The 22,657-nt window shown below is 41.8% G+C and overlaps 3 protein-coding genes across 5 annotated transcripts; 2 read left to right on the forward strand and 1 right to left on the reverse strand.

The window, feature by feature from the left end:
• The first annotated feature begins 302 nt into the window (after positions 1-302).
• On the forward strand, positions 303-8,396 carry tbc1d24 (TBC1 domain family, member 24). The gene is made up of 7 exons (XM_072373163.1): positions 303-376; positions 3,489-4,602; positions 5,406-5,564; positions 5,950-6,013; positions 6,496-6,591; positions 7,469-7,712; positions 7,917-8,396. Exons 2-7 carry the CDS (start codon positions 3,614-3,616, stop codon positions 8,069-8,071), a joined length of 1,707 nt encoding a protein of 568 aa, XP_072229264.1. The 5' UTR covers positions 303-376; positions 3,489-3,613; the 3' UTR covers positions 8,072-8,396.
• Positions 8,397-11,804: 3,408 nt separating this feature from the next.
• Positions 11,805-19,144, forward strand: atp6v0cb (ATPase H+ transporting V0 subunit cb). 2 transcript variants are annotated; one of them, XM_072373179.1, is made up of 4 exons: positions 11,805-11,865; positions 12,016-12,089; positions 16,653-16,836; positions 18,054-19,144. In XM_072373179.1, the coding sequence occupies exons 2-4, from the start codon at positions 12,017-12,019 to the stop codon at positions 18,256-18,258; spliced, it is 462 nt and encodes a 153-aa protein (XP_072229280.1). In that variant the 5' UTR covers positions 11,805-11,865; position 12,016; the 3' UTR covers positions 18,259-19,144. The 2 variants fall into 2 exon arrangements, with proteins under 2 accessions (XP_072229280.1, XP_072229279.1); XM_072373178.1 differs by having other exon boundaries at positions 11,816-11,908.
• Positions 18,700-22,598, reverse strand: nubp2 (nucleotide binding protein 2 (MinD homolog, E. coli)). Of its 2 annotated transcripts, XM_072373175.1 has the most exons (7): positions 22,516-22,598; positions 21,948-22,063; positions 21,646-21,844; positions 20,934-21,088; positions 20,541-20,651; positions 20,280-20,349; positions 18,700-19,802 (listed from the first exon to the last, which is right to left on the reverse strand). In XM_072373175.1, the coding sequence occupies exons 1-7, from the start codon at positions 22,529-22,531 to the stop codon at positions 19,642-19,644; spliced, it is 828 nt and encodes a 275-aa protein (XP_072229276.1). In that variant the 5' UTR covers positions 22,532-22,598; the 3' UTR covers positions 18,700-19,641. The 2 variants fall into 2 exon arrangements, with proteins under 2 accessions (XP_072229276.1, XP_072229277.1); XM_072373176.1 differs by lacking the exon at positions 21,948-22,063 and having other exon boundaries at positions 22,516-22,587.
• Positions 22,599-22,657: the final 59 nt, after the last annotated feature.

Raw genomic sequence — 22,657 nt, forward strand, 5'->3', positions numbered from 1 at the left:
TGGTATTCCTGTGATACTTTATTCTAGGAAAGTCCCTAAATATTTGTGAGTGATACAGGGCGCCTAAGCAGTTTGTACTAATGTGAAGAACAAATAACAGACAGTATGTTATAGCCCATTATGTAGTAGGTATTCCCGATTTTGAATTTTAGATATCACACTGTGTAGAGAGAGAGAAAAAGAAAAAGTCTCCTGTCTTGTGAATGAATTTGAGCTCACAGAGAAGTGGCGGTACACAGGGTATATGTGACCAGCCCACCTGAGTTGCAGTTCCAGCAGTCGCACGCCAGACGCGAAGCAGGAGCGCGTCGACTGCGCATGTCCAAGGCAACTTAACGTGAATGCTGCTTGACGTCTCAAGACATCTCTCGCACAGGTATGGAAACTGTCCGTTTAATCGCCGTGAGCCATTTGTCGTTTGTTTGACAGTGTTTAGTCTTATGCAGAAGAGTGTGCCCTTATCGTTGAGATCCGCTTCGTGAAGAGTCTTTTTTTTGGTTTTGTTTTTTTGTTCGAAAAATCAAGCTGAACGCCTTCGGTCTCACAAACTCCCAAGACAGACAGGGAGCCTGTGGACCAAATTGATTTGTGGTTGGCGACATTAACGCTAGCCGGGGCTGCGACCCATTTTAATGCGTTGTCTACGTGTCTTTCGGTATTTGCATGGTGTCTTGTTTGTGCTGCATGTCGCGCGGTGTGGTGCGGTTTTGTTTGCTGCAGAAATGCACTGAGGGGCAGCCTGCGGCTAGCTAACGTTAGCAATGCTAACCTGGCCGTGTGAATGGACAGGGTGTATCAGATTAACCCTGGCGGCAATGTTAAATACCCCGCTTCCTGTGTCCTCTGCTTCCCCAAACGTGTCCGCTAATTTCACTACAGCTGGCTAGCTGACGTGTCTGGAGTTTATGATGTATAATGAAAACTAGTGTTGGCGGGCTTTGCGTGCACATGCAATTGTCTCATTGTGTTCCAGGCTGCAGAGGAAAGCCCAAAGAATTCATTAGCTTTTATTAACGTTATCAAACCCTATCAGTCCAGTTATTTTTGAGGTATTGCTTCAACTGGCTTCCCATTCCGCTATGTCAACACTTAATTTGCATCAGCCAAATTAGAAATAGGGCTGATCGGAAGTGTGAAAACAGTTGTAAATTCCCTAAAACATGAATGACTTGGGCCAATGAAACCTTAAAAGCATTAGGAAAAGAATTGCGAGTGCACAAATAAAACAGCGTATTCAAACTTTGCGTATGAGGACATTAATATCTTGGTCTGTGTTTAAACGATACTCTACAGCCACTCGTGTCATCTTCATTTCAAAGGATGAAAATTGTGGCTTTTGATCCTCCACCAGAATACAGACTGGGTTACATTGGGACCATTGTACAGTAGCCTGCAGTGCAGACACCTGTGCATTTATGTTGATGATATTGAGCCCATATTTATGATTTTAATTTTGGATCTCCCAGAATTGTTTTACAACCAGTTATGTAAGTAGTTAAATATATGCACATATTCCCTCCCTCTGTTTGAAAGTATGTCTTTCAGCTCCTGTCTTTGTAAGCCCCACCTCTCAAAATGCTTAGTCTGCTCTAACCAATGTCTGATTGATCAAAATGAAAGACTAAAGAACTGATATTTGAACGAAAATGTCACTTGGCAGACTTTTTTTTTTTTCTGACCAAAACGGATTGTTTTAACATTAAAATGTTAGTATGACCAAAATTTTACAAAATCTAACTTCTCAAGGCTGGACATCCACATTATGATAGTCATTATTTAAACTCAGCTAGACTCACACTTTCCAAGGCGCTCTGCAAGGCTTTGCAGTTTCCATCCAGTACACAGGAGAAGAAACCGTAACAAAAAATAAACAACCGCAAGGGATGTTGCACATCTTTTTGACAAAAAAAAAAAGTGTGTTAATACAGCTGAATTTCCAATAAGGCGGCTGTTAAAGACCACTTACGTGCAATGATTACAGCTATACCTAAATTTACCATGAAATTCAACGGAGAGTGCGAGGTGGCAGACTTTCCCAAAGGTTTCTTCACACAGTCCACAGTTTCATGCTGTCGGACATACTTTGGCCAATTAATCGATTTCCTCCCGTGCATGTATCCAGTTAACTTGCCAAGGTGAGCTGTAATCGAAACTTGTCCCAACTATGTGTGTAAATACAGAGTGTTACATAGGGATGGACATAAGTTATTAGAGAAGAGCCCACGAGGAATTTCAGGTGTTATCAATGTGTTTATGGGTGTTTTTCTTTTCTTTTTTTGCATACATTTTGGCCTTTCATCCGTATGCAAACAGCAAATACAGTTTTAGGTCACTGAAAAACTTCCAAAGTGAAGATGTTCAGAAATGCAGGTGTGGATGGTGGTGGTATGTAGAATATTGGTGTATATCTACTTGGGTTTGGCTCCTTATTATGTGCATTTAAGTGATTTGAATCTAAATGCGTAGCCCTTTTAAGTTACCTGTGCTTGTTTTTAAAGAGTTCGAACTAACCTATGAGACTAAGACTGATCATTTGCAGACAGATGACAAAGTGTCTTTGTCTTGTTTTTTGTCAGTTGTAGCCAATGTCAAAGATGGATAAACTTGCCTTTAAAGTAGGACAGCTTATCTTTAAACTCATCATAAATGCCTCTCGACTTGCATGTAGTAATGCATTGGTCTCCATTTCCATGTGACTTGTTGACATGAAGGCAGTGTGACATGATCTGATGATTTTTATGACATTTCCAGCATATTTCAAGTGAACTTTGCACAGGAATCTTCATGTGACCGGGTGAAAAATGGTGTGGAACGATCTGTCCATCTGCTTCAAACATTGTCAGTACAATATCTATCTCAAATGATCGCTTGACATGTATTACCATTCAGAAGTTGGTGAATTGGTATCTGTGTCCAAACTGTGTGTCTCCTCGTGCAAAGTGTAAGCAGAACTGGAACATTAACAAATGGCTATAAGACAGTCGGTCTTTAAATCATGTTGGTGATCATTAACTTGTATACCTCCAACGTTTTTGTTTTTCCTTCACCACCAGAAACTCTAGAGGCCAGTTTGATCTCTCTAAGTGCATAAAAGGTCGTCTGAAATAGTTTTGTAGATGTTTCGATGCATTCCCTTAGAGTTACTTCCTGAGATGCGTGATGTACGGGTTTTTTTTTCTTTTTGATCTGAACATCTTTACCACAGCACAAATCTTGGTAATTAAATCTGCTAATGTGTTTTTTTTTTTCTGCAGTGCAGCATCCTTTTAATATCCTCTTGTGGCTCTTATGTCCTCAACTAATTGATACTTAGTCACGGAGGCTAACAGTTACATAGGAACTATTCATCAAGCGCGGGGGCAGTGCCAGAGATTTTGTAACTTGTTTGTTTTTCTAAATTACTTCAAAAATGGTACATGCAGTGAGAAATAGAGGTTTGATTATGCTGATTATCTTAATCTAAATTGATTGTGTTTTGTGTTTTCTAGGAACCACCATGGGCAGTTAATGAAAACACATTTACAGTCTGTTTTGTGGAGGGCAGAAGGTTAGCGATACCTTAGAGCACACCTTCTCTTATCCAGCTCAAACAGTCCAGCAAGTTCCCAGCACCATGGCTGAAGAAGACTACGGCACCTTTGTGGACTGGACCCAGATGGGGGACCTGGCCAAAAGTAGCGGGCCCACCAAGGTGGACTGTAAAGACCTGAAGGAGTTCAAACTGATGGCTCGTCAAGGTTACTGGGCCAAGAATCACAAATTACGCGCACAAGTCTACCATCAGCTCATTAAAGCCATTCCCTGTCGCACAGTTACCCCAGACGCAGAAGTGTATCGTGACATCATTGGAGACGCAGCCATGAAGAAGCCCTCCTCTCACATCCCGCTGCCAGAGTTTGTGGATGGAAATCCTGTTCCACGATACTGCCTGAAGACTGAGGGAGTGGCCTCAACTCACCGGATAATCAACTGTGTGGCTGGACAGTTTCCAGACATCTCCCACTGTCCAGCTCTGCCAGCTATTACTTCATTGCTCCTTCACTTCAGCGCAGATGAAGCTCAATGCTTTGAGCATGTCAGCCGCATATTGGCTTGCAATGAACCAGGCAAACGACTGCTGGACCAGACTTTCTTGGCCTTTGAGTCGAGTTGCATGACTTTCGGTGACCTGGCCAACAAGTACTGCACAGCTGCTCACAAACTGATTGTGGCCACAGCCCAGGATGTGCTTGAGGTCTACGCTGACTGGCAACGTTGGGTGCTTGGTGACCTGCCTTTTAGCCATATGGTTAGGGTCCTAGATGTATACCTCGTAGAGGGCTATAAGGTTCTTTACCGTGTGGCTATAGCCTTGCTTAAGTTCTACCGCAAGCATAAAACAGGAGGTCAGGGCGGCCAAGGGAACCAGCAGCCACAGGATTCTGCAAAGATTAGAGCAGATATTCAGGCGTTTGTCAAGGGTATCGCCGCCACCGTCACACCTGACAAGCTGCTGGAGAAGTCCTTCTCCATCCGCCTGTTAAGCCGCAAGGAGATCACTCTGCTGCAGCTCACAAATGAGAAGTCGCTGCAGCAGAAAGGAATCACTGTCAAACAGAAGCGGTAAAGTCATTAACTTCATTTTTGCTATTGAAATTGTCCCATATTGGGAAGTGAGCTCAGTATGGTATATTAGACATCTTAGTTGGTATCTCAGGAACATCTTAAAGAAATATGTTGTTCTTTTTTGTTAAGCTTGGCTTTTCCATCCAAAAATCTACTATTCTAGTTCAACTAGAGATTCTTGATCATGATTGGGTGCAGTTTCAAATCAAATTAAGTCACAGGGGTATGCTCAGAATGATAGGCACGCAGTGTAAAAAAAATACAGGACCAGTTTAGACTCTTTAAATACAATTTAGCAGAAATGTGGACCGGATATATTCTGATGGATTGCAATCTTTGAATTGCAGACGTACCTTTACCCTTTTCTTTAAAGCCTCTTATTCTTGCTTGCTTTGGGAAGTGGTTTGGGTTGCTTGTTCCTTTTTACTCACAATCTGTTCTTGTTTTCTTTCTGTTTGGTCTGTGCCACAATTTTCCATTCACCATCTTCTGTCTCATCTGCACTCCACCCCTGTGTTTACTGCATTGGTTGTTTTACAGTTCTAGGTGGGTTCTCTTCTTCATGCTTCAATCTCAGAATAATTTTTGCTTACTTTGATTTGATCATGTTACAACTGCAGATTGTACCCCAATTCACTAAGAAAATGACATAAAATGACTGGTCAGTGTCATTGGACTAAAATAAATAAAGGATTTCCTCAAATAAATCTGATTTAAAGTAAATAAAGTTCTTTGCATCACCATTTGTGTGATCTCATTCTGAACCTCTCCACCTCTTCCTGTTTCCGGTGTCTCTCCAGGCGGAACGTGCAGCTGGCACTTAACCCCGACACATTTTCCTCGGAGATCGTGAGTGCCAAGGAGATGCATGACATCTGGTCCTGGATCCCTGAGCGCTTTGCTCTGTGCCAACCACAACTCCTCTTCACCACCTCCACCCACGGTTGCAGCCTTAACAGGTAACCCATTCCAGTATTCACCTCAATAAATGAATCCTACTCCTGGCCTCCACTCACAGTGTACTTTAAGCCGCTGTTTAGTCTTTGAATGCAGTCTTAGGCAAGTCAGATGGGAAATATAAAGTTGAGAATTAAGCCATAAGGTTTTGTTGAGTCAAGAAAGTTACTCATGAGGCTTTTTTTTTTCGCTTGCCTAATTAATGAGCTCTTTCTGTCATGGTACAGAAGTAAAGGTCTTCTAATAAAGTAGATAATAGGCCTATCTATGTATAGGTATATACAGAAATTCAAAGTATCTGTCCGTTACTCATGTTCAAGCCTCAGATAGTGGGAGGGTGTATTTGTGTTCATTCAGAGTGATCTGAACTTTTATATTTATCTCTAGATTCTACTCGCATTGTGAGGGCTACGAACCCACTCTGCTTCTCATCCGGACCACAGATGGTGATGTAAGCAACACACTCCCGAAAAGCTTCACGTCAAATTTAATAAGGACTTTGTTTGAGGGAATCAGTGTCTGTGCTGTGGATACATTCTAAAAAGCGCTGTGTGTTCAGACCCTAGTTACTATACAGGTGCTGTAATGTATAACATACAAAAGGAGCCGAGGTGGAGTGGAATAAAAATGGTTGTCAGCCAGTAAAATCCATCCCACCTTTCTACTGACCTACTCCCAGTATCTAGTTATTTTTTAAACATCTTAATTGTTGCCTTCTGACTGTGAATTGGTGTCAAACATCACATGACCAGGTGTTGTATGATTGGATTACACGTAAGCAAAGGGAAGCTAAGTTGAACAATGCCATTTGATGGCTACAAAAAGCAGACCTTCCCTGGCATTGATTTGAAAATATTTGGAAGAATAATGCCAGTGCAGGTAAGTTAAACAAGTTCGCTTATTCCAACATGTCATTTCCTGTATTTTATCCAGGTGTGTGGAGCCTTTCTGACCTCAGACTGGGAGGAACGGAAGAGAGGAGGCAACAAATTGAGCTTCTTTGGCACAGGGGAATGTTTTGTCTTCAGGGTAGGTTTACTTTCATAATCTTGCAACAGATCTATTTGTTTTTGTTCATTTAGGTCACCCCTTGTCATCTTTTATTGATAATTTTAAGTAGAAACGTTTCATTTTAAGGAAGTACCACATAGTAGCCACCAGAGGGTATCATCCTCCATGGTTTCTCCTGCTCCTGATTTCAGTATCACAAGCTCAAAATTGCGTGTCATGCTCCCATGTGGAATAGGCTGTTTAGTAGGTCACAATCCATCCCTGTTTTCCTCTGCAAACACATCCCGCTGCTCTATTATTGTTGGCACACTGTTGAGCTTTAATTTTACTTACGCCATACAGAAGGCTCTCTAGTGCCTTCTGCATGAATTATTTATGTGGCTGTCTGTGCTGATGCACAGCTGTGGGATCTCTGAGCCCAGACACCAGAAAACACAATCATCTCAAACAGTAATACTTGAGCACACCCAGGTCGGAAACTCCTGTTACCTGATCCAATGGTCTCTGTCCAGGCCCGCACCTGACACCACACCCGACACACATTGGAGAGTCGCAGAGACTGAAGTCTGTCAGATGTGCTGAGACAGTTGCAGAATGGTAGAGAGGATTTAGTAGCAGCTTTGAATTGACTGACATCGAGTTAGTTTCCTAGGAATTCTCATGTCCTGTGGTCAAAAGACCACAACGGGTCTAAAGAACAGAAAAACGTAACTACACAAATGCTTCCTTTGATGTTTTTTATGATTTTAATTTCACCTTTTATACATGTTAAAATGCTGAGGGAACTCATGTTAAATTTAATGCCACTAAACTTGTTATATTTCTTGATTTATTTATTGTAATTGATGATGAATACAATATGGATATCGCTCATTCCTCTGTTTTCCCTCTTTAGCTGAAGCCAGAGATGGAGCGCTACGAGTGGGTTGTGATCCGTCACCCCGAGTTAGCTTCCTCCATCAAGAGTGAGGGTCAGGAGGACATGGAGTCCGCTGAGGGCCAAACCACAGACGACAGCTTACAGCAGCCAGAGAAACCCACTGGGCATCTCTCTCCGTTCCTCTCTGCCCGCCACTTCAACCTCAACTCCAAGAACACTTCCATGTTCATGGCTGGAAACTTTGACTCCATTATAGTGGGTGAGTGGATTACAACAGCATTTTCGCACATTTTATTTGAAGATGGGAACTCTTTAAACATGGGATTTGACAGCTTGCCTACATCCCAACAATGAGCACCACATGTTTATAGTAGTTTGTGTCATTATTTTTCAGAGAAATCTGTTCAGTGTCTCATCTTTCGTAACTTGGAACTCATACAAAGTCTGCTTTATGTCTGATCAGGGGGAGGTGAGGGCAACGCTCTGTACATCGACTCTGAGCTGAACCACGGGCGCACCGGCAGGTGCACCACCTTTGACAACCCGCCCCTGTGTGCAGAGAGCTTCCAGGTGTCGCTGTTAGAAGTGTGGGGCTTCCAGGATACCATGGCCTCGTAATGGTGTACACATAAACGCACTAAGCATACATTTTGACACTTGAAACATATTACACTGTAACACCCAAACAAAGTACAACAGGAAGCCATGTCAGCGTTAGAAGTCTTAAATTTCCATGCAAGGTGTTATAGGTTGAATACACAGATATGCAAACAGAACATGATCCGTCCAGCAGTCATTTATGATATATTATTTATTAATGCAGTCTATCGAAATGTCAAAATGTGAGAAGAATTGTGATATTTTTGTTTGTTTTCCGTTTATTTTTTTATTTACCGATTGCTATTATGGTGTTCTGATTACGTGGAGGTGGTAATGGATATGTTCCAGATTAACGGTATTCATGCTCCTGCTTGTCGAATTTCTGTATTTTCTGTTCTTTTTTTTTTTTTTCTCAATCTGCCAAATGTAGTGTAAAGCTTGCTCTGCAGTCCTTCAGCGACGACACTTACCAGGTCATGTTGATAAACTGAAGGTTCTGACGTTTGTGAAGCGAAGCCTTCCTTTTTGTGGTAAATGTGGAACACGATAATGGTGTCGTAAAGTTGTACCGGGTCGGCCACAGCTCATTGGTTTAGTTCTGGCACATTTTTCCCCACCCTTTTTTTGACCTGCAGCATACACTGTAAGTATGATTTCTGATAAATGGAGTAAATGTTTGTGAATGTCTGTAGTGACTTTGAGTGTTGCATTTTTTTTGCACCATACGTGCGTGGTTAAGAATGCAAAAACTATTCCATGTGAAACGTAAAGATGCTTTTGGTTTACAAGTGAAAGAAAGAAATGCAGTTTGAGCATTCTTTTACTTCATGTGTCCTGTTTTCATGTTGCTGCCGTCCTTTCCAGTGTGAAGAGATTAACAAATCCAAAATGGTGCCCTGCTAACTGTTGTTGAGATTACACATCTTACTTGTACCACTTTGTATGTGCTCAGATGAATTGTAAGTTGAATAACTGCAACTTTATGTGAAAATACAGCATTAACATTCAGCAAAGTGACTCTTGTCTGACTTTCTTCCATCCAAATCTATCACATCGGTGTTCCTGAGAGGGTTGAATTTCTTTAGATTGTCACAGAAGTGTGCCAGATGCCTTTTTAAAGTCAGCTGACCCAACTTCATGTCTTTTGCTCTACAGCTAGCAGTTACAAAAGGCTAGTCTCCTCTCACAGAGACCTTTCTGTGTAGAGTTTTAACAAATTTCCAAAAGCCATAGAAAAAAAACTCCCCTATAACTCTGATTATAAAAAAAACAACAACACATGACTGAGGTGACATCCCAGGTAAAACGTCCGTGTGAGTAGATAAATTGGAACAGCATTAAAAAGTGCAAATCTAGTATAGCCTTGGGTCTGAACTATCAAAGCCATGTGACTATTGCATTGCTCAGACATGCTTGTGAAGGCAAATTCTCTATTTTTGTTTGGATGTCTCTTCTTTGTGGAAGCTGACAACAAACTGCATGACTGGAAAATATTTAGCAGAAATGAGTCATATAGTTACAGGTCCATGCATTAAAGCCTTATCCTAAATTGTAACTTTTAAAAACAATGAACAGGGTATCCATCTGCAATATGCTATTCACAGCCAGAGCAGCTGATGCTGCTCCTTTTTATTTCCTTCAGACATTTTAATAAACATATATGGAAAGCTTTTTCACTGAAAGCATCTCATGCCAATCGTTATCAATACATCACGACTGTATGAAAGTGTATGGTCAATTCATTTTCAGTGGATGCGCCTCGGCCTAATGCATCTGAGGGAAGTGTATCTCAAATAGCAAAGTGTTGGTGTAATTCCCTCTTTACAGTAAGAGGCATTGACACTGTCTTCAAAGGCAGTGGCGTTCATTCAGGATTCACACTCTGCTAATCACACATGCACGTCTATATTTAGCTGCTCCTTTGGGTGTTGGTCTGGCACATCTCCTGAAAACCTTGCTTTCCAGCCTCGACAAGTAAGATGCTTAAGTGTTTAACCCTACACTGAGAAGTGTCTTTCCTTGACCGCCCACCCCGCTCAGTTAAGAGGGGCGTGGGAGGAAGCGGGAGGTTGAGGATAAGGGATTATGGGGCAGATTTAGGAGGCTCCGACATGCATTGTTCTTATTCAAGGACCGAGACGGTACTGCCTCTGTCATATTCTCAAGTTATTGTCATACAGACAAATATTTTTTTCTGAGCTGAGCTGAGCTGAGCTGAGCATCTTGGTCCGATAATGTTTGCATCATCTAAAACAAGTGACAGATTAAAGATGTCGTGACAGCATGTGTGCCTGGAATCCCAATATACAATACCAATGATCCGTAGCCTTGGACTGAGAATTTCTCATACTTCCCTCTTTCCCTTCTTTTAACAGCATTTTACACATCCGCCATGAAAATATAGTGTATTCATGTCCTCTCCTGACAACCCAGTGATTAACACAGCTCAAGTACAAAGGGATTCACCCAAAACAAACATTAGACAACAATGTGTGAATACTGTACATGAGCTATCCTGTTGTTGAGAGAGCTGGTTACGCACAACTTCTGTGTGTGAATCCTTAATAGCAACTCAATAATCCAGTCTCAGAAGAGTGGGCTACATATCTCTCAGTCTTGAATGTATTATTTTCAGTCAGTCAGCAAAGAAAAAGAAAAGGAAAAAAAAGAATATGTCATTTACTGTGACCTTTCAGTAATTAGGGCATCACAGTACACACAGCACACACGTCTCAAAAAGCTCTCTTCAAGCTTCATAATACAGCCACAGGAACCAGGGATATGCTGGGTGTATAGTGTCTGAGAGGAAGGAGGCCTGTGATGCATGTAGAGACAGCGCGTCACGAGTGATGGGGCTTTACAGCCACACTGGGGGAGGGTAGTGCTGACTTGACCAGGCACTGCAGAGGGAGCCGGGAGGACGGATGGAGGGAGGAGGGACTGCACATGCTCTCTATATGACTCATACAGACACATTCTCTTCCTCACTCTTCATCTCGCCTATGGGTCACATCTGTCTTGACCCCTTTCTTCCTTCTGGGTTCTTTTGGGCTGGGCCTGCACTTGCTGAAAGTCAAACAGTGGAGTGGTGGGGATTTTTAAGTCTCCCAACAGCCACCCAATAGACACAGAAACATGCACACCCGAATTGTCTTATATGCCACATTGCTGCATATCACAGCTGACTGTAAAACACTCCGTGGAGTCCTGGTGCAGGCTGCAGAAATGTGTTTCAACAGCATTAATAGAAATGTCAATATTTGCAGAATTCGCCCATCAGTTGTGGGGCTGCCTTGAAGGACAACACCCACACGATGTATGGAGAAATATTAAATAAATTAAGTATATGGATGGGTTTTCCCTATAAAAGCTTGAATATCATAAACAAAATTTTCAAACTAACACTGTCTCCATTTCATTGCATTTCCCTATTATTAATCTATGCTTCTGTCACTGAAAGGTGTATACGTAGATATCAAAGGGAAAGCCTGCAGCGGAGCACACCAAGAGGATGCCTGGCAGGGGTGATCTTCAAAAAGGGTGAACAAAATAGAAATTATTCAAGACACAATTTTGTGGTTTAATAAGTCATTTTTTTATTTTTTGAAACTCTCATTTTTGTGCCAGGTATGAGTTGTTACATAAATGTAATAATTTATGAATTTTGTCTAGCTTCACCCCCCCTCACCGAGTCGATAATAGGTTTTGTCCGTACGGCTAGTCAGGTGATACTTTCCGCTTCGCCATTTTGTGTTGCTGCGCCGGGTATTTATCTGAAGAGTCGTGACTGTTCCGTTTACACTGTTAGTTAGGTGATCAGACGGTTCCTGTTTTACTCGGTGTTTTTCTGTCCAAGTCTGTGGCCTTCGTTTAGTTCCCGTGAAGTGCGATTTTTGGCTCATCAATAATAATTAACTTTGTATATTTACTTTATTTTTTTTATACATTATTGTGTGAGACAGAATGTCGAGCGAAAGCCCCGAATACTCACCGTTCTTCGCAGTGATGGGTGCCTCTGCGGCTATGGTGTTCAGCGGTAATTATCACACTGTTTCTTTACCTCTTTAAGCTGCTTGTCAGGTATATTGGTTGTTTTTGCATGGCAGTAGTTCTCTACGTGTCTTTAAATCCATTAAGTTGCTTTGAATTTGACAACCGTGGTGCTTAGCTTGAAGCTCATTTGAAGCCAATCTACTAGCCTTGCTAACGTTGCAATGCTAATCTGGAGCTATCAATTATGTAGCTTTAACTTGGACAAAGTGACTGTGGCTCATTCTAAACATTTATATTTTATTCTTTGTTAGTGATTATATTTTTTTCTGTCAGAATTTATACTTCAACTCCTAACAGCAAAGCTAAGTTCAGGCTTGTTAACTAGCTGATGACGACTACATAAGTTAGCTTTGACGTTAGCCTCGTTCGGTAATATGTTTTAACTCGAGTGAAAAGACAAGACAGGAGCTCGTGCTATTTCAGCATAATAGGGTTATATCTTGCTTAAGCAAACTGAAGTCATTTTTAAAGGTTAAATGTTTAACATAGTACGAATTTATTTAATCAATTCTTTCCTAAATTTGTCGTTGGCTTGCTGCATTCAGCAAGAATCGAATAAGGTTTAGTGCCATGTTTCCCACAAGATACCTCAGAGATTCGTGGATCGCATAACGTTATTGAATAATAACTGATGAAGCGTACCTAGAATACTTAAAGTTTACAGCACCAAGCAGTTATTTAAAATTGAAAGTTAAATTCACGCCATTCTACGTTAGCTACATTACTGTATTACTACATAAGCTATTAAGTAAAATAGCAACTGTGAAATTTGATAAAATGCATACGATCCTTTCTTGAAATACGCTCTTTCTTACAACTTAGATTACTACTGGAAACTAGGATCAGATGGTTAACTTCCTTATTGCTCAAAGGAATGACACAAGGTCACATGATTATCACATGATGAGACTTCTGACTTGGAGTTGCCATCTGGCTACTGATTTTCTGAAATGCCAATTTCAACATGGAAGTATAAAATTGGCAGTAAATGTGTGCACAAATGATCTCTTTTTTTTTATCTTTCTCACAGTAAGCTCCTCTTTATAAAGTTTGAAGTCCAACAGCTAGCAGACTTTGAAACTGTGGTGTTTTATAATTGTTTAAAGCTGTTTTATGAATTCTGTCCTCATTTGCCATTTGTCCTCCTTTAATCCAAGGGAAGAGTAGCATCCTATGCCCATAGTATTCTTATTGCAGAAAATTCCTACATGTGATTAGCATGGCTGCTGTGATAGGTGCGGCTTTGATGTGAAATCAACGAGCCACTTTTAGTATTATAAGCTTTTCCAGACTATTTTCAAATCTCAGAAGGCATTTTCAGCTCACACTTTGAAGCGTCATTAACATTGCAAACAAAGTAAGCGAATATTATTCATATTATCTAAATGTTCATGACACATGTGGCAGCAGGATGCCAAAAACCATTCCTGCTCTTGTCATTAAACTAGTTTAATTGGTACAGTACATTAGGAACGGTAGCATGGCTGGGGCGTCTGATGAGGCTAGCAGTAGTACTAGTCTTTGATGGTAAAGGAGTGACAGCTGGGGAATTAGCTGGTAGGGAGGGGATCATGCTGGCAGAAAGAAGGGATGTGATAGCGGTGGGATGAACAGGGACACTAAATGATTCAGCTTGAGGGATCTTGCTGTGTCTTGCGGATTCATTGACATCAAAGAAGCACAGGCCACAATATTCTGTCTATGAATGTAAGGTTCACAAGCTGACACTGAGGTTTCAGTTCTGTTTTTCAAGTCTGTTGAACACAAGTCATTTAATTTCTGGCATTAAAACGAGTGGATGGCTTGAAATGTCTTAATTGTGAGGAGGGGAGGAGTTTCTTGCTCTAACCTCTAGAATCAGGTGATGCTCTGCATTGTGTTACTCGATTGCTGATTGTGAGGACTGCTTTTGGTGACATTTGGCCTAGGACAGGTGACACTCACACGGTGTCCTATAAGGAGCAAGGAGCACTACTTGCACAATGACTGATGCTGCTGATAGGTTTGCTCTTTTCTCTTTAATTTAATTTGTTTACTGATATGATTTCCACTCTTAAAATGTAGATCTACAGCCTCGAGAGGTGTGTAGTCACAGTAGTGTTGATCATCAGTGAGCCCATTCAAAGCCTTAACATGGGAATGGCTATACCCACACCGTAGGCTGGAATAAAAGGGATAAGATACATGTATGTTCAGCTAGTTAAACTGCTTAATTTTGACCAACATTGAGTCTCCTCTCCATTTCCCCGTGCAACAGTTTGCATCTATGGAATCTTGTCATGGTTTCATGTTCGTTTTTCATCATTAGTGGATATAAAAAGGTAGTTATTTGACCTTTTTAAGTCATAGTTTGTCTAACTCTTCAGTGGAGAGGTACAACTGATGCTGGCATCAGTTGTACTTAAATGTTTGTTTCTTAAATGTCCTCTACCAGTCAGCGGATCTCAAAACTTCTGCAAGCAGCTATGTATCTGTCCACAACTTGAGTGCAGTTTTGAAAGACCAGTGAACAGTTTTCCAACTACTACCCACTGTTCCTGTACCTTCCTGTTTTTACTTCCTTAAAAGTAGGGTTTCCCTGTATACTCGCAATTCAGAGCTGTCAAATCTGCTACTTCCTGCGTGGGCATTTCGCATGCAAGATCATCCCTTGCTTGAGGCACCTCCTGCTCTGACATCACAAGACGTCACGGGGACATCCCATATATCAAATATTCTACAGGAAGGGAAAAAAGAGAGGGAGCAAAAGCTCTTTACCTAAGCTGAGAGGATTAGGATTAAAACCCAGAGGTTCTGCCTGAACACCACTGCAGATACCACACCACACTGCAACAAATCAAACCTTTCCTCGTCAGGACAGAATGGCGATGTTTAATGATGTCAGATTCTCTTTTCTGTCATCCCTCAGTGAGGCCAAGCCTATGAAGCAATAATGGATGGAGATGTGATGTCACAGGCGGTGACTTATTATCTTTAATAATAGTTTAAAAACAAAACCAGATGCTCAAAGCAAGGCATCGGTCTCTTTTCTGTTGCTAAATTGACTGTACATTAAGGTATAGTTTGAATTGGGTTTTATCAGCATTGTTCTACCAGCAGAGTGTGTAGCATTTCCACAAAATTAAAAGTAAAGTGAAGACTATCTTCCCCTCCTTTTTGCAGGGGTTTGCAAAAACGGTGCCCAGTTGCACTTAGAGAGATTTCTTTAGATGGGCAGGAGTGATTTAACCTGCACTGATGGCATCAGTAAATTAGGCTACTAGAGGAAGAAGGGAACTTGGCTGGGTGCCATGTACACATTTGAAGATCCTGTCAGCCTCTTGATCAGCTTTGCCAAAAAGACTTCCAGCTCGTTGTTTAGTCAACTTGCATCATGTCCAGACTCGCTGAAAAAAGAGGAGAAAGCGGAAGGCTGTATGCAGAAGGCTTTTCCAAACTGATATTTAGACCTTGTCAGGCCCTTGTTCACCAAGGCCACCCACAGCCACATCAATAGAAATGCACAGTTGTGTACATTTTGTTGATTATTGCCCTACAAGATGGCTATGTTTGGGCTGGTTAGATTGGGGTTAATGTTTGCCATTCATAGGATCTGAGGAGATCAGAGCAAGATGTGTTGAATGCTGCTTTTTTTTTTGGGGGGGGGGGGGGGGGGGGGGTGGTTGTGAACACAATGGCCCATATAAGAGTGAATACACAATTATCTGATGTTACAATGTGGTAAGAGACATATCTATCTTACTCCAGAAGAAGAAATAACCATGTTTCTGTTCATGCACAGCTGACAAAGGGAAATCCTGTCAAACTGGCCTGTTTCTGATTCACGACATACTACCCATCCAAGTTGTTGTCATGTAACCACTATGTTTATAGATGGTTGATGTTCTATGTTCTGTTGATCATGTCAGTTGTGAGGTGGCTGAGTATTGATTTTTCTATTCCCCTCTGCTGCTGCCATCAGACTGGTTTGATGTAGCTGTTTTCTATTCTGTGTCAGACTGACAGAGCTGAGCTTGCTGATTGAGCTCTTTTCCCCGTTACATTGCTGTGATGCTGGCCAGAGACTAGTAATGTGTGCAGAGATGTCACAGCACATGTTGCAGGAGTGTGATTTCCCTGTTCTCCACTGCACCCATCTTGCACTGGATTGACCTCTTGTGGTCTTGGTTCTTTGTGACAAGAGTTCACTGTGTATGGAAGCAAAATTCTGTCTTTTAATCTGGGATTAAACACAGCAGCTCTCTCACAGAGGTATTGAGTGAGTATCTGATTGAGGCAAAAAAAATGTTGAACAGATGGTTTTGGTTGTATATTATCTGCATGGGTAGAAACTGTGATTTATTTCGTTTTGACAGAAAGTGAAATCCCCTCGTGGAGACATGTTGGATTATTTTTAGAGGAACAGAATCTGTGACAGTTGTAATGTTGCTCCATTGTTTGTTTTACTTCTGCTTTGTGGTTCAGCTGTGTTTTTTTCATATATGTATGTTTGTATACTCCAGTTTCTTGTCCTCTGTATTTATTATCTTCTGTCATTTCCCTCTAGCCTTGGGAGCAGCCTATGGCACAGCGAAGAGTGGCACAGGTATTGCCGCCATGTCTGTGATGAGGCCGGAGCTCATCATGAAGTCCATCATCCCTGTGGTCATGGCGGGTATCATAGCCATCTATGGCCTGGTAGTAGCGGTGCTGATTGCCAACAACATCTCAGAGAAGATCACCCTTTTCAAGTGAGTTTGATCAAGCGGTCCCATTTCTACTTTGTTCTCTAAAAATCTGTTCTGTTAATTTTTCAATGCATCAAACACATCTCAGATAATGACCTTTTGGTCTTATTTGGTCTGTTCTGCGTCAAAGTGGTGCGGTTCTGTTACGTAGCTTCGTCATATTGGGTCCAGGAATAATATCCACACAATTAAACCAACTAACATAAGAACTCAGCTTGGCCAGTTTGCTAAGATCAACCAGTAACTGTCACTCTTATCACATCACTACACATGTTTGGGAGATTGTTCCTGTTTGTACACTGTTGGCAGTCCATACTAGAAAGCTTGCTGTCTCACACTAATAAAATAACTAATTAGAGATGGTTCTTCTGAATATTATATATGGATGTTGTGCCAGTCCTTTTGACCTGTTTAGTTAGAGTAGATTATCAATAAATGGGGATTTTTCTGGCCTCAGCAGAACTATAAAGGTGCACGTGTTACGTTGCATTCAACTGCTGTTAAAGTGCCAAAAAAGCAGAAAAAACACGTCGCTCGTATGTTATGTTAACATCACTGTGATGCTTTGAGTGATGGCACGAAGAAAGACAGTTTTGCTGAGAGTTTGGGGGCAAAAGAAAGAGTGAGAAAGGGAAAAGGATCATCAAATCTGTTGTAAGTTTAACAGATGAGGATCTACGGACATATTTGAGAACGCTGGGTTTAACCAGCTTTGAAGTTGTTCTTGGATCTGCCGAGTAAGCTAAATATTCCCTTGAGAAACGGCTCTACCTGCACTGTACAGAGGAAAGGTCCGGTGATTCAAAGGGTAATGTTTGTCAAATCGCCATTACATGAGAGTTCAGAGGGGACTGACTCTCATGACACTTATAGTACTAAAAACATGCAGCTTTTTTACTTCAAACTGATCTGCACATGGTTTTAAATGATTATGTTTATGTGTGCAACATACTGAGATGCAGTTGAATACTGTATTGTTGTAGATGTATGAATTAGTTTACATGCGACTCATATAGAGTCTGTAGGCAAGCAACGATTCACTGCTCTGATGAACAAGGTATTATGCTCTGACATTCAGGGGTTTGTGGTGTCAGATTACATTTGGACGTGCTTCCTCTGCAGAAAGCCACTCATTACATTCATGCATCACCTGAAATATTAACCCAGATCGCTTGATCATCCACATCTTTGCACTGACTAACATGCCTCTCTCTCCGTAGGAGTTTCCTTCACCTCGGAGCTGGGCTGAGCGTGGGCCTCAGCGGGCTGGCAGCGGGCTTCGCTATCGGCATCGTCGGCGACGCGGGCGTGAGGGGCACAGCTCAGCAGCCGAGGCTTTTCGTGGGCATGATCCTCATCTTGATTTTTGCTGAGGTCCTGGGTCTCTACGGGCTGATCGTCGCCCTCATTCTCTCCACAAAATAAACGCCCAAACGTCTCCACTACAAGATCAGTCCCATGTGTTGCTGCTGGAGAAAAGGTGTAAAACGCGCAGGGGGGGGGGTAAAAAAGATTAGAAAAAAAGAAGAGAAATTTCTGCCATGCAAGATGAAAGAAGTCGAGGTGGAGGAAAAAAAAAATTAAAATGGCTCCACGAATATGGTCTTATCTCAACAATGTGTACAGTTGTCCCAATTTGATAGTCAACTTGTAAATGCGCAATGTAGTGACTCGTCTGTCTTGTATGCGTGTGCGTGCGTGTGTTTAAGGAAAAAAAAAAAGCAAACAAAAAAAAATCTGTATGATGAAGATTCCTTTCTTCCCTCCACTAATTTCAGGCTTCGAGGCCAGCTCCATGCAGCTCGGCCTCTGGTCTTGGAGAGCTGACCAAGAGAGCTTTTCTTTTCCGCTCCCCCATATCAACTCGGGAGTTGATAGTATTTCTGAATTAATTTTGAGGATCTATTTGTAAAGAGAAATGTGTACGGACTTACGATTATTTTTTTTTTCTTTCTTTTTCCACTGATTTTATTTATAAGAAATTGTTCTTTGAACTGTCAAAATGCAGCAAAAGTCTAATTGTTCAGGATATATACATATATAAATATATACAGACATATAAATATCTATATAGATAGATTTAATGCACTGTGGGTGTATTGTGATAAGTGGTTGGAATTCCTCTGGATGTAATTCTCGGTTTAATTAAGATTGCCTTTAGTAAGTTGCTGGCGGAGTGGGAGTTTCGTGTGTAGCTGTATTCTAATCATTACGCAAACATTTTCAAACTTCAGTGTTTTTCCTGTAGTACTGCTGTTTGCATTAAAGGTGTGTGTGCCCCGTGTCGGGTCTCACATGTGTAATTTCCACATTTCATCTCCTCTCCATCTTATTCACGCCCTCCTGTTTCCACCTATGGCTGTGCTTCCTCTCCTCTCCTCTCCCTCATTCCAGCCATTCAAACCATCATCCGGCGGTCGTTGGGAAACAGGCTCGTTTCAGAAAGTGCAACCCAGATCCAAAAGAGCCTTTCGTGTCGGAGAGATATAAAATGGGGCGGGGGGGGCATTGTTTGTAGCATGCGGCGATGATGGGTTCAGATTTGATCTGGAGTTTTTCTGAAAATGGAACTGCTACATTTTTCTTTCTTTTCTGTTCAAGCACTTTTATTGAAGTTGTCCTCATGTGTCCATGTGAGCATTTTCATGATTAAAGAAGATTCCAACTTAGTTTTGACTGGCTTCTAAACACCAAAGGTAGTGTTTCCAGTACTGCATCGTTTACTCACCGGGAGAAAAGGAAAAATAAGCCGAGCTGTCGTGGTGTCTGTTTCTACAGAACAAGGCTTCTAAACCATGATTAACTCCACTATGACGTTTTAATATCAACTCGATCCGTTTCAAGGCTTTTGAGCAGAGTCTGAGAAATGCTGCTGATGGCGCTGAACGTGGCGCTGTCAGGAAATGACTGCGTGAAGTCTTTGCCCTCCTCTATGCTGGCGCTGAGGAGCGGATCCAAGGGCACAGAACCTGAAAGGAAAAGAAAGCTGACTGAGCCAATCGTTGGCGCCAATTACTTCCACATTATCACAGTTAAAAATCAAGTGTGTTCGGGAGTATTGAACTAAATCACTCCAGCTGACAGTGCTTTTCTCAGCAGGCTTAAACTGTCAAATAGAGCGGGCCTTTTCTCTGCCACAGGGTGAGCTGAATCTTCCACGTTGTTACTCAAAAGAATAATTACACGCAAAGCTGGTGATCACTGAGTGAAACCATTAAGTAACCTATTAATTCGACCAAGAATCATCAGTTAACAGATCCAGTCTCCTCCAGCAACCTATTTCATACCCACTGCTGCAGCAGACTCTGGATCAGCCATTTTAGCAACATGACGGTGACGCAAATGCAACCGGAGTGATGACTGGGAGTGTTGTGTGCGTTCGCCGCACTGCGACACCTTGTGGCTGTGTGTAGACACTGCAAGCGGTGCAGGCCAATCAATCTCACCCAGGAACTGTGATCCGGTCAGTTTGGCCAGCTCTTCTCCGCCACCCTTTGAGAATATATTGCTGCACTCCTAAAGAAGGAAATAAAAACGGATAAATAAATAAAAAAAAAATCCCATCCTGACTGCATTGAACTTTGTCACAATTTCTGGTTAATAATTCAAATTTAATTTGTGAAAGGTGATTTTTCCATCTCGCACTTTAATATTTCTTTTTTTTTTTTTTTCCCTCAGTCTTCACAGTCTCTGAGAGGTTTACTTACAGAGCAATGTGGACAAACAAAGCCACTCATGTTCTCCACAATGCCCAGTATCCGGACACCTGTCTTCTTACAGAAAGTGATCTCTCTTCTCACATCCCCAGTTGATACTGCCTGCAGCCGACACAAGACAGATTTCAGTAGAGAGTAATTAACCCGACTTTTTTTGTGAATCTCAGCGAGCTCTTACATATACGGATGACAGAATAAGAAGCATGACACAGTTTCATTTCCTCTTTCATATCACAAATAACATGGGTGAAAAGGTAACTAGATCAGCAAAACAGGTGCAGATCAGTCAGTGGGAACTCTCCCCCCCCGCTGCATCACCCATATCGCCCTTCATTCAGACTTTCTTCCACCTTTTGCAAACTTCTGTCCACAACTACGGTTTACCTGAGGTGTGGTGACTAAAACGGCTCCATCCACTCTGTGCTTTTTGAGGTTTTCTAGTACAGCCAAATGCTCATCAGACGTCCCAGGTGGCGTATCCACCAGCAGCACATCCAGCTCCCCCCAGGCTACATCTGAGACGAACTGGCCGATCAAAGCTGTCAGATCCAATCAGAAACGGGGAGAACACTCAGCACAAGAGTTCAAGAGCAAAACACAACATGGCGGTTTGTGTTAAAGGGCTCATTTTTTATTCATATATTTACTACAAATTTGCTCTGTTTGTTTTAAATTCACATTCAAAAGACATCCCTACAGGCCAGTTTCTGCCACACTCTTCATTCTTCATTCATTCTGCCACAAAAAAGGAGCACACATTTGCTCTATACTTTAAATACTTTTAAACTTTTGCAACTTTTATATTTGCAAAAGCATTAGAATAGCATTTTATAATGTGATTGACTCACTTATGACTGTCTGTACCTGGCAAAAATCCAGATCAAATGAGAAAAACTGACCAGAGCCCTATTGATAAAGTTCATATCTGTCAATATCAGTCTGACCAACCCTTTCTAATGAATAATCCCCCCCCACGGCTCGAGTTCTTTTAGATTGCTCCATAATATGGTCTCAGATTACACTAAACAAAAAAAAGTATTATAGATATTAACAACTTATTTACTTGACAAATATTGTCTTCAATTGTAGTGTGTACCTGTTTTCTTTGGTCCCCTCCACACCACTGCTTCATCTGGGTCCTCCAGTAGGAAACCAATGGACATAAGGGCCAGAGTCTTTTGGGCATCAGTATAGACCGGCACCCATCCTGAGTCACACTGGTGCACATCAGGCCGGCTTATACTGAGCATTCGGGGGATACTGGGCCCACAAAGGTCAACATCCATGATGCCAACCTGATGACCATGAAGTTTTGTTAATTGGTTGCTGAACTTGTCTGTTTGACATCTGCATCAAAACACTCGGTTACTGAGTACGGGGAGAGACAAAACTGCTCACCTTCTTGCCGGCATGCCTGAGAGCGAGGGCTAACTCTGTGGTGATGGTGCTCTTTCCCACGCCTCCTTTCCCTGACAGCACCAACACAACATGCTTGACTTGAGCCAAGCTTCCATCTCACGTGAAAAGGAAGGGGGGGAAAATGTGAGTTACATCATCATGAGCGTAACGAACTGAAATGGAATGACGAAATTGACAAGTCAAATGTGGAGGAAATGTCGCAGTTAGTGAAGGGAGTCACGAGTCCACAAGATTAACACTGATGAGTAATAGTTAACATAAGCATCTCTGTGATATCTATGTTCAACGGTAACGCCTCAGAGGACATGTGTATGTTTTGGTCGACTCTTGTATTTGTATCTGAGATACATCGATTTACGCGGTGGCAGAGCTGAATACAACAAAACTTATGCGGAGTTCCAGTTAGCTTGTGCTAACAAGTTAACGAAATTCCCCGTCAGCTGCCACTTCTTAGCATAAAGATTTTTTGCAAATGTAAGAATGACCAAACAATCGAAAACTATTAATGTTTCATTTATTTTTCCTCTGACCGGTAGTTTCCACCTACCTTTATTCTCTTCCATATTTCAGAATTCGAGCTACAACACGCACACGGTAAGTAGACAACAACTTCCGTATTGTCAAGGACCAAGTCCCGCCTCTTTCGTAACTCAACCAATCGGCCAAAGGAACGAATTTTGGTGCATTCA

Source organism: Leuresthes tenuis, unplaced genomic scaffold (genome assembly GCF_036924035.1).
Source record: "Leuresthes tenuis unplaced genomic scaffold, fLeuTen1.0.hap1 SCAF_20, whole genome shotgun sequence".
NCBI lineage: Eukaryota > Metazoa > Chordata > Actinopteri > Atheriniformes > Atherinopsidae > Leuresthes > Leuresthes tenuis.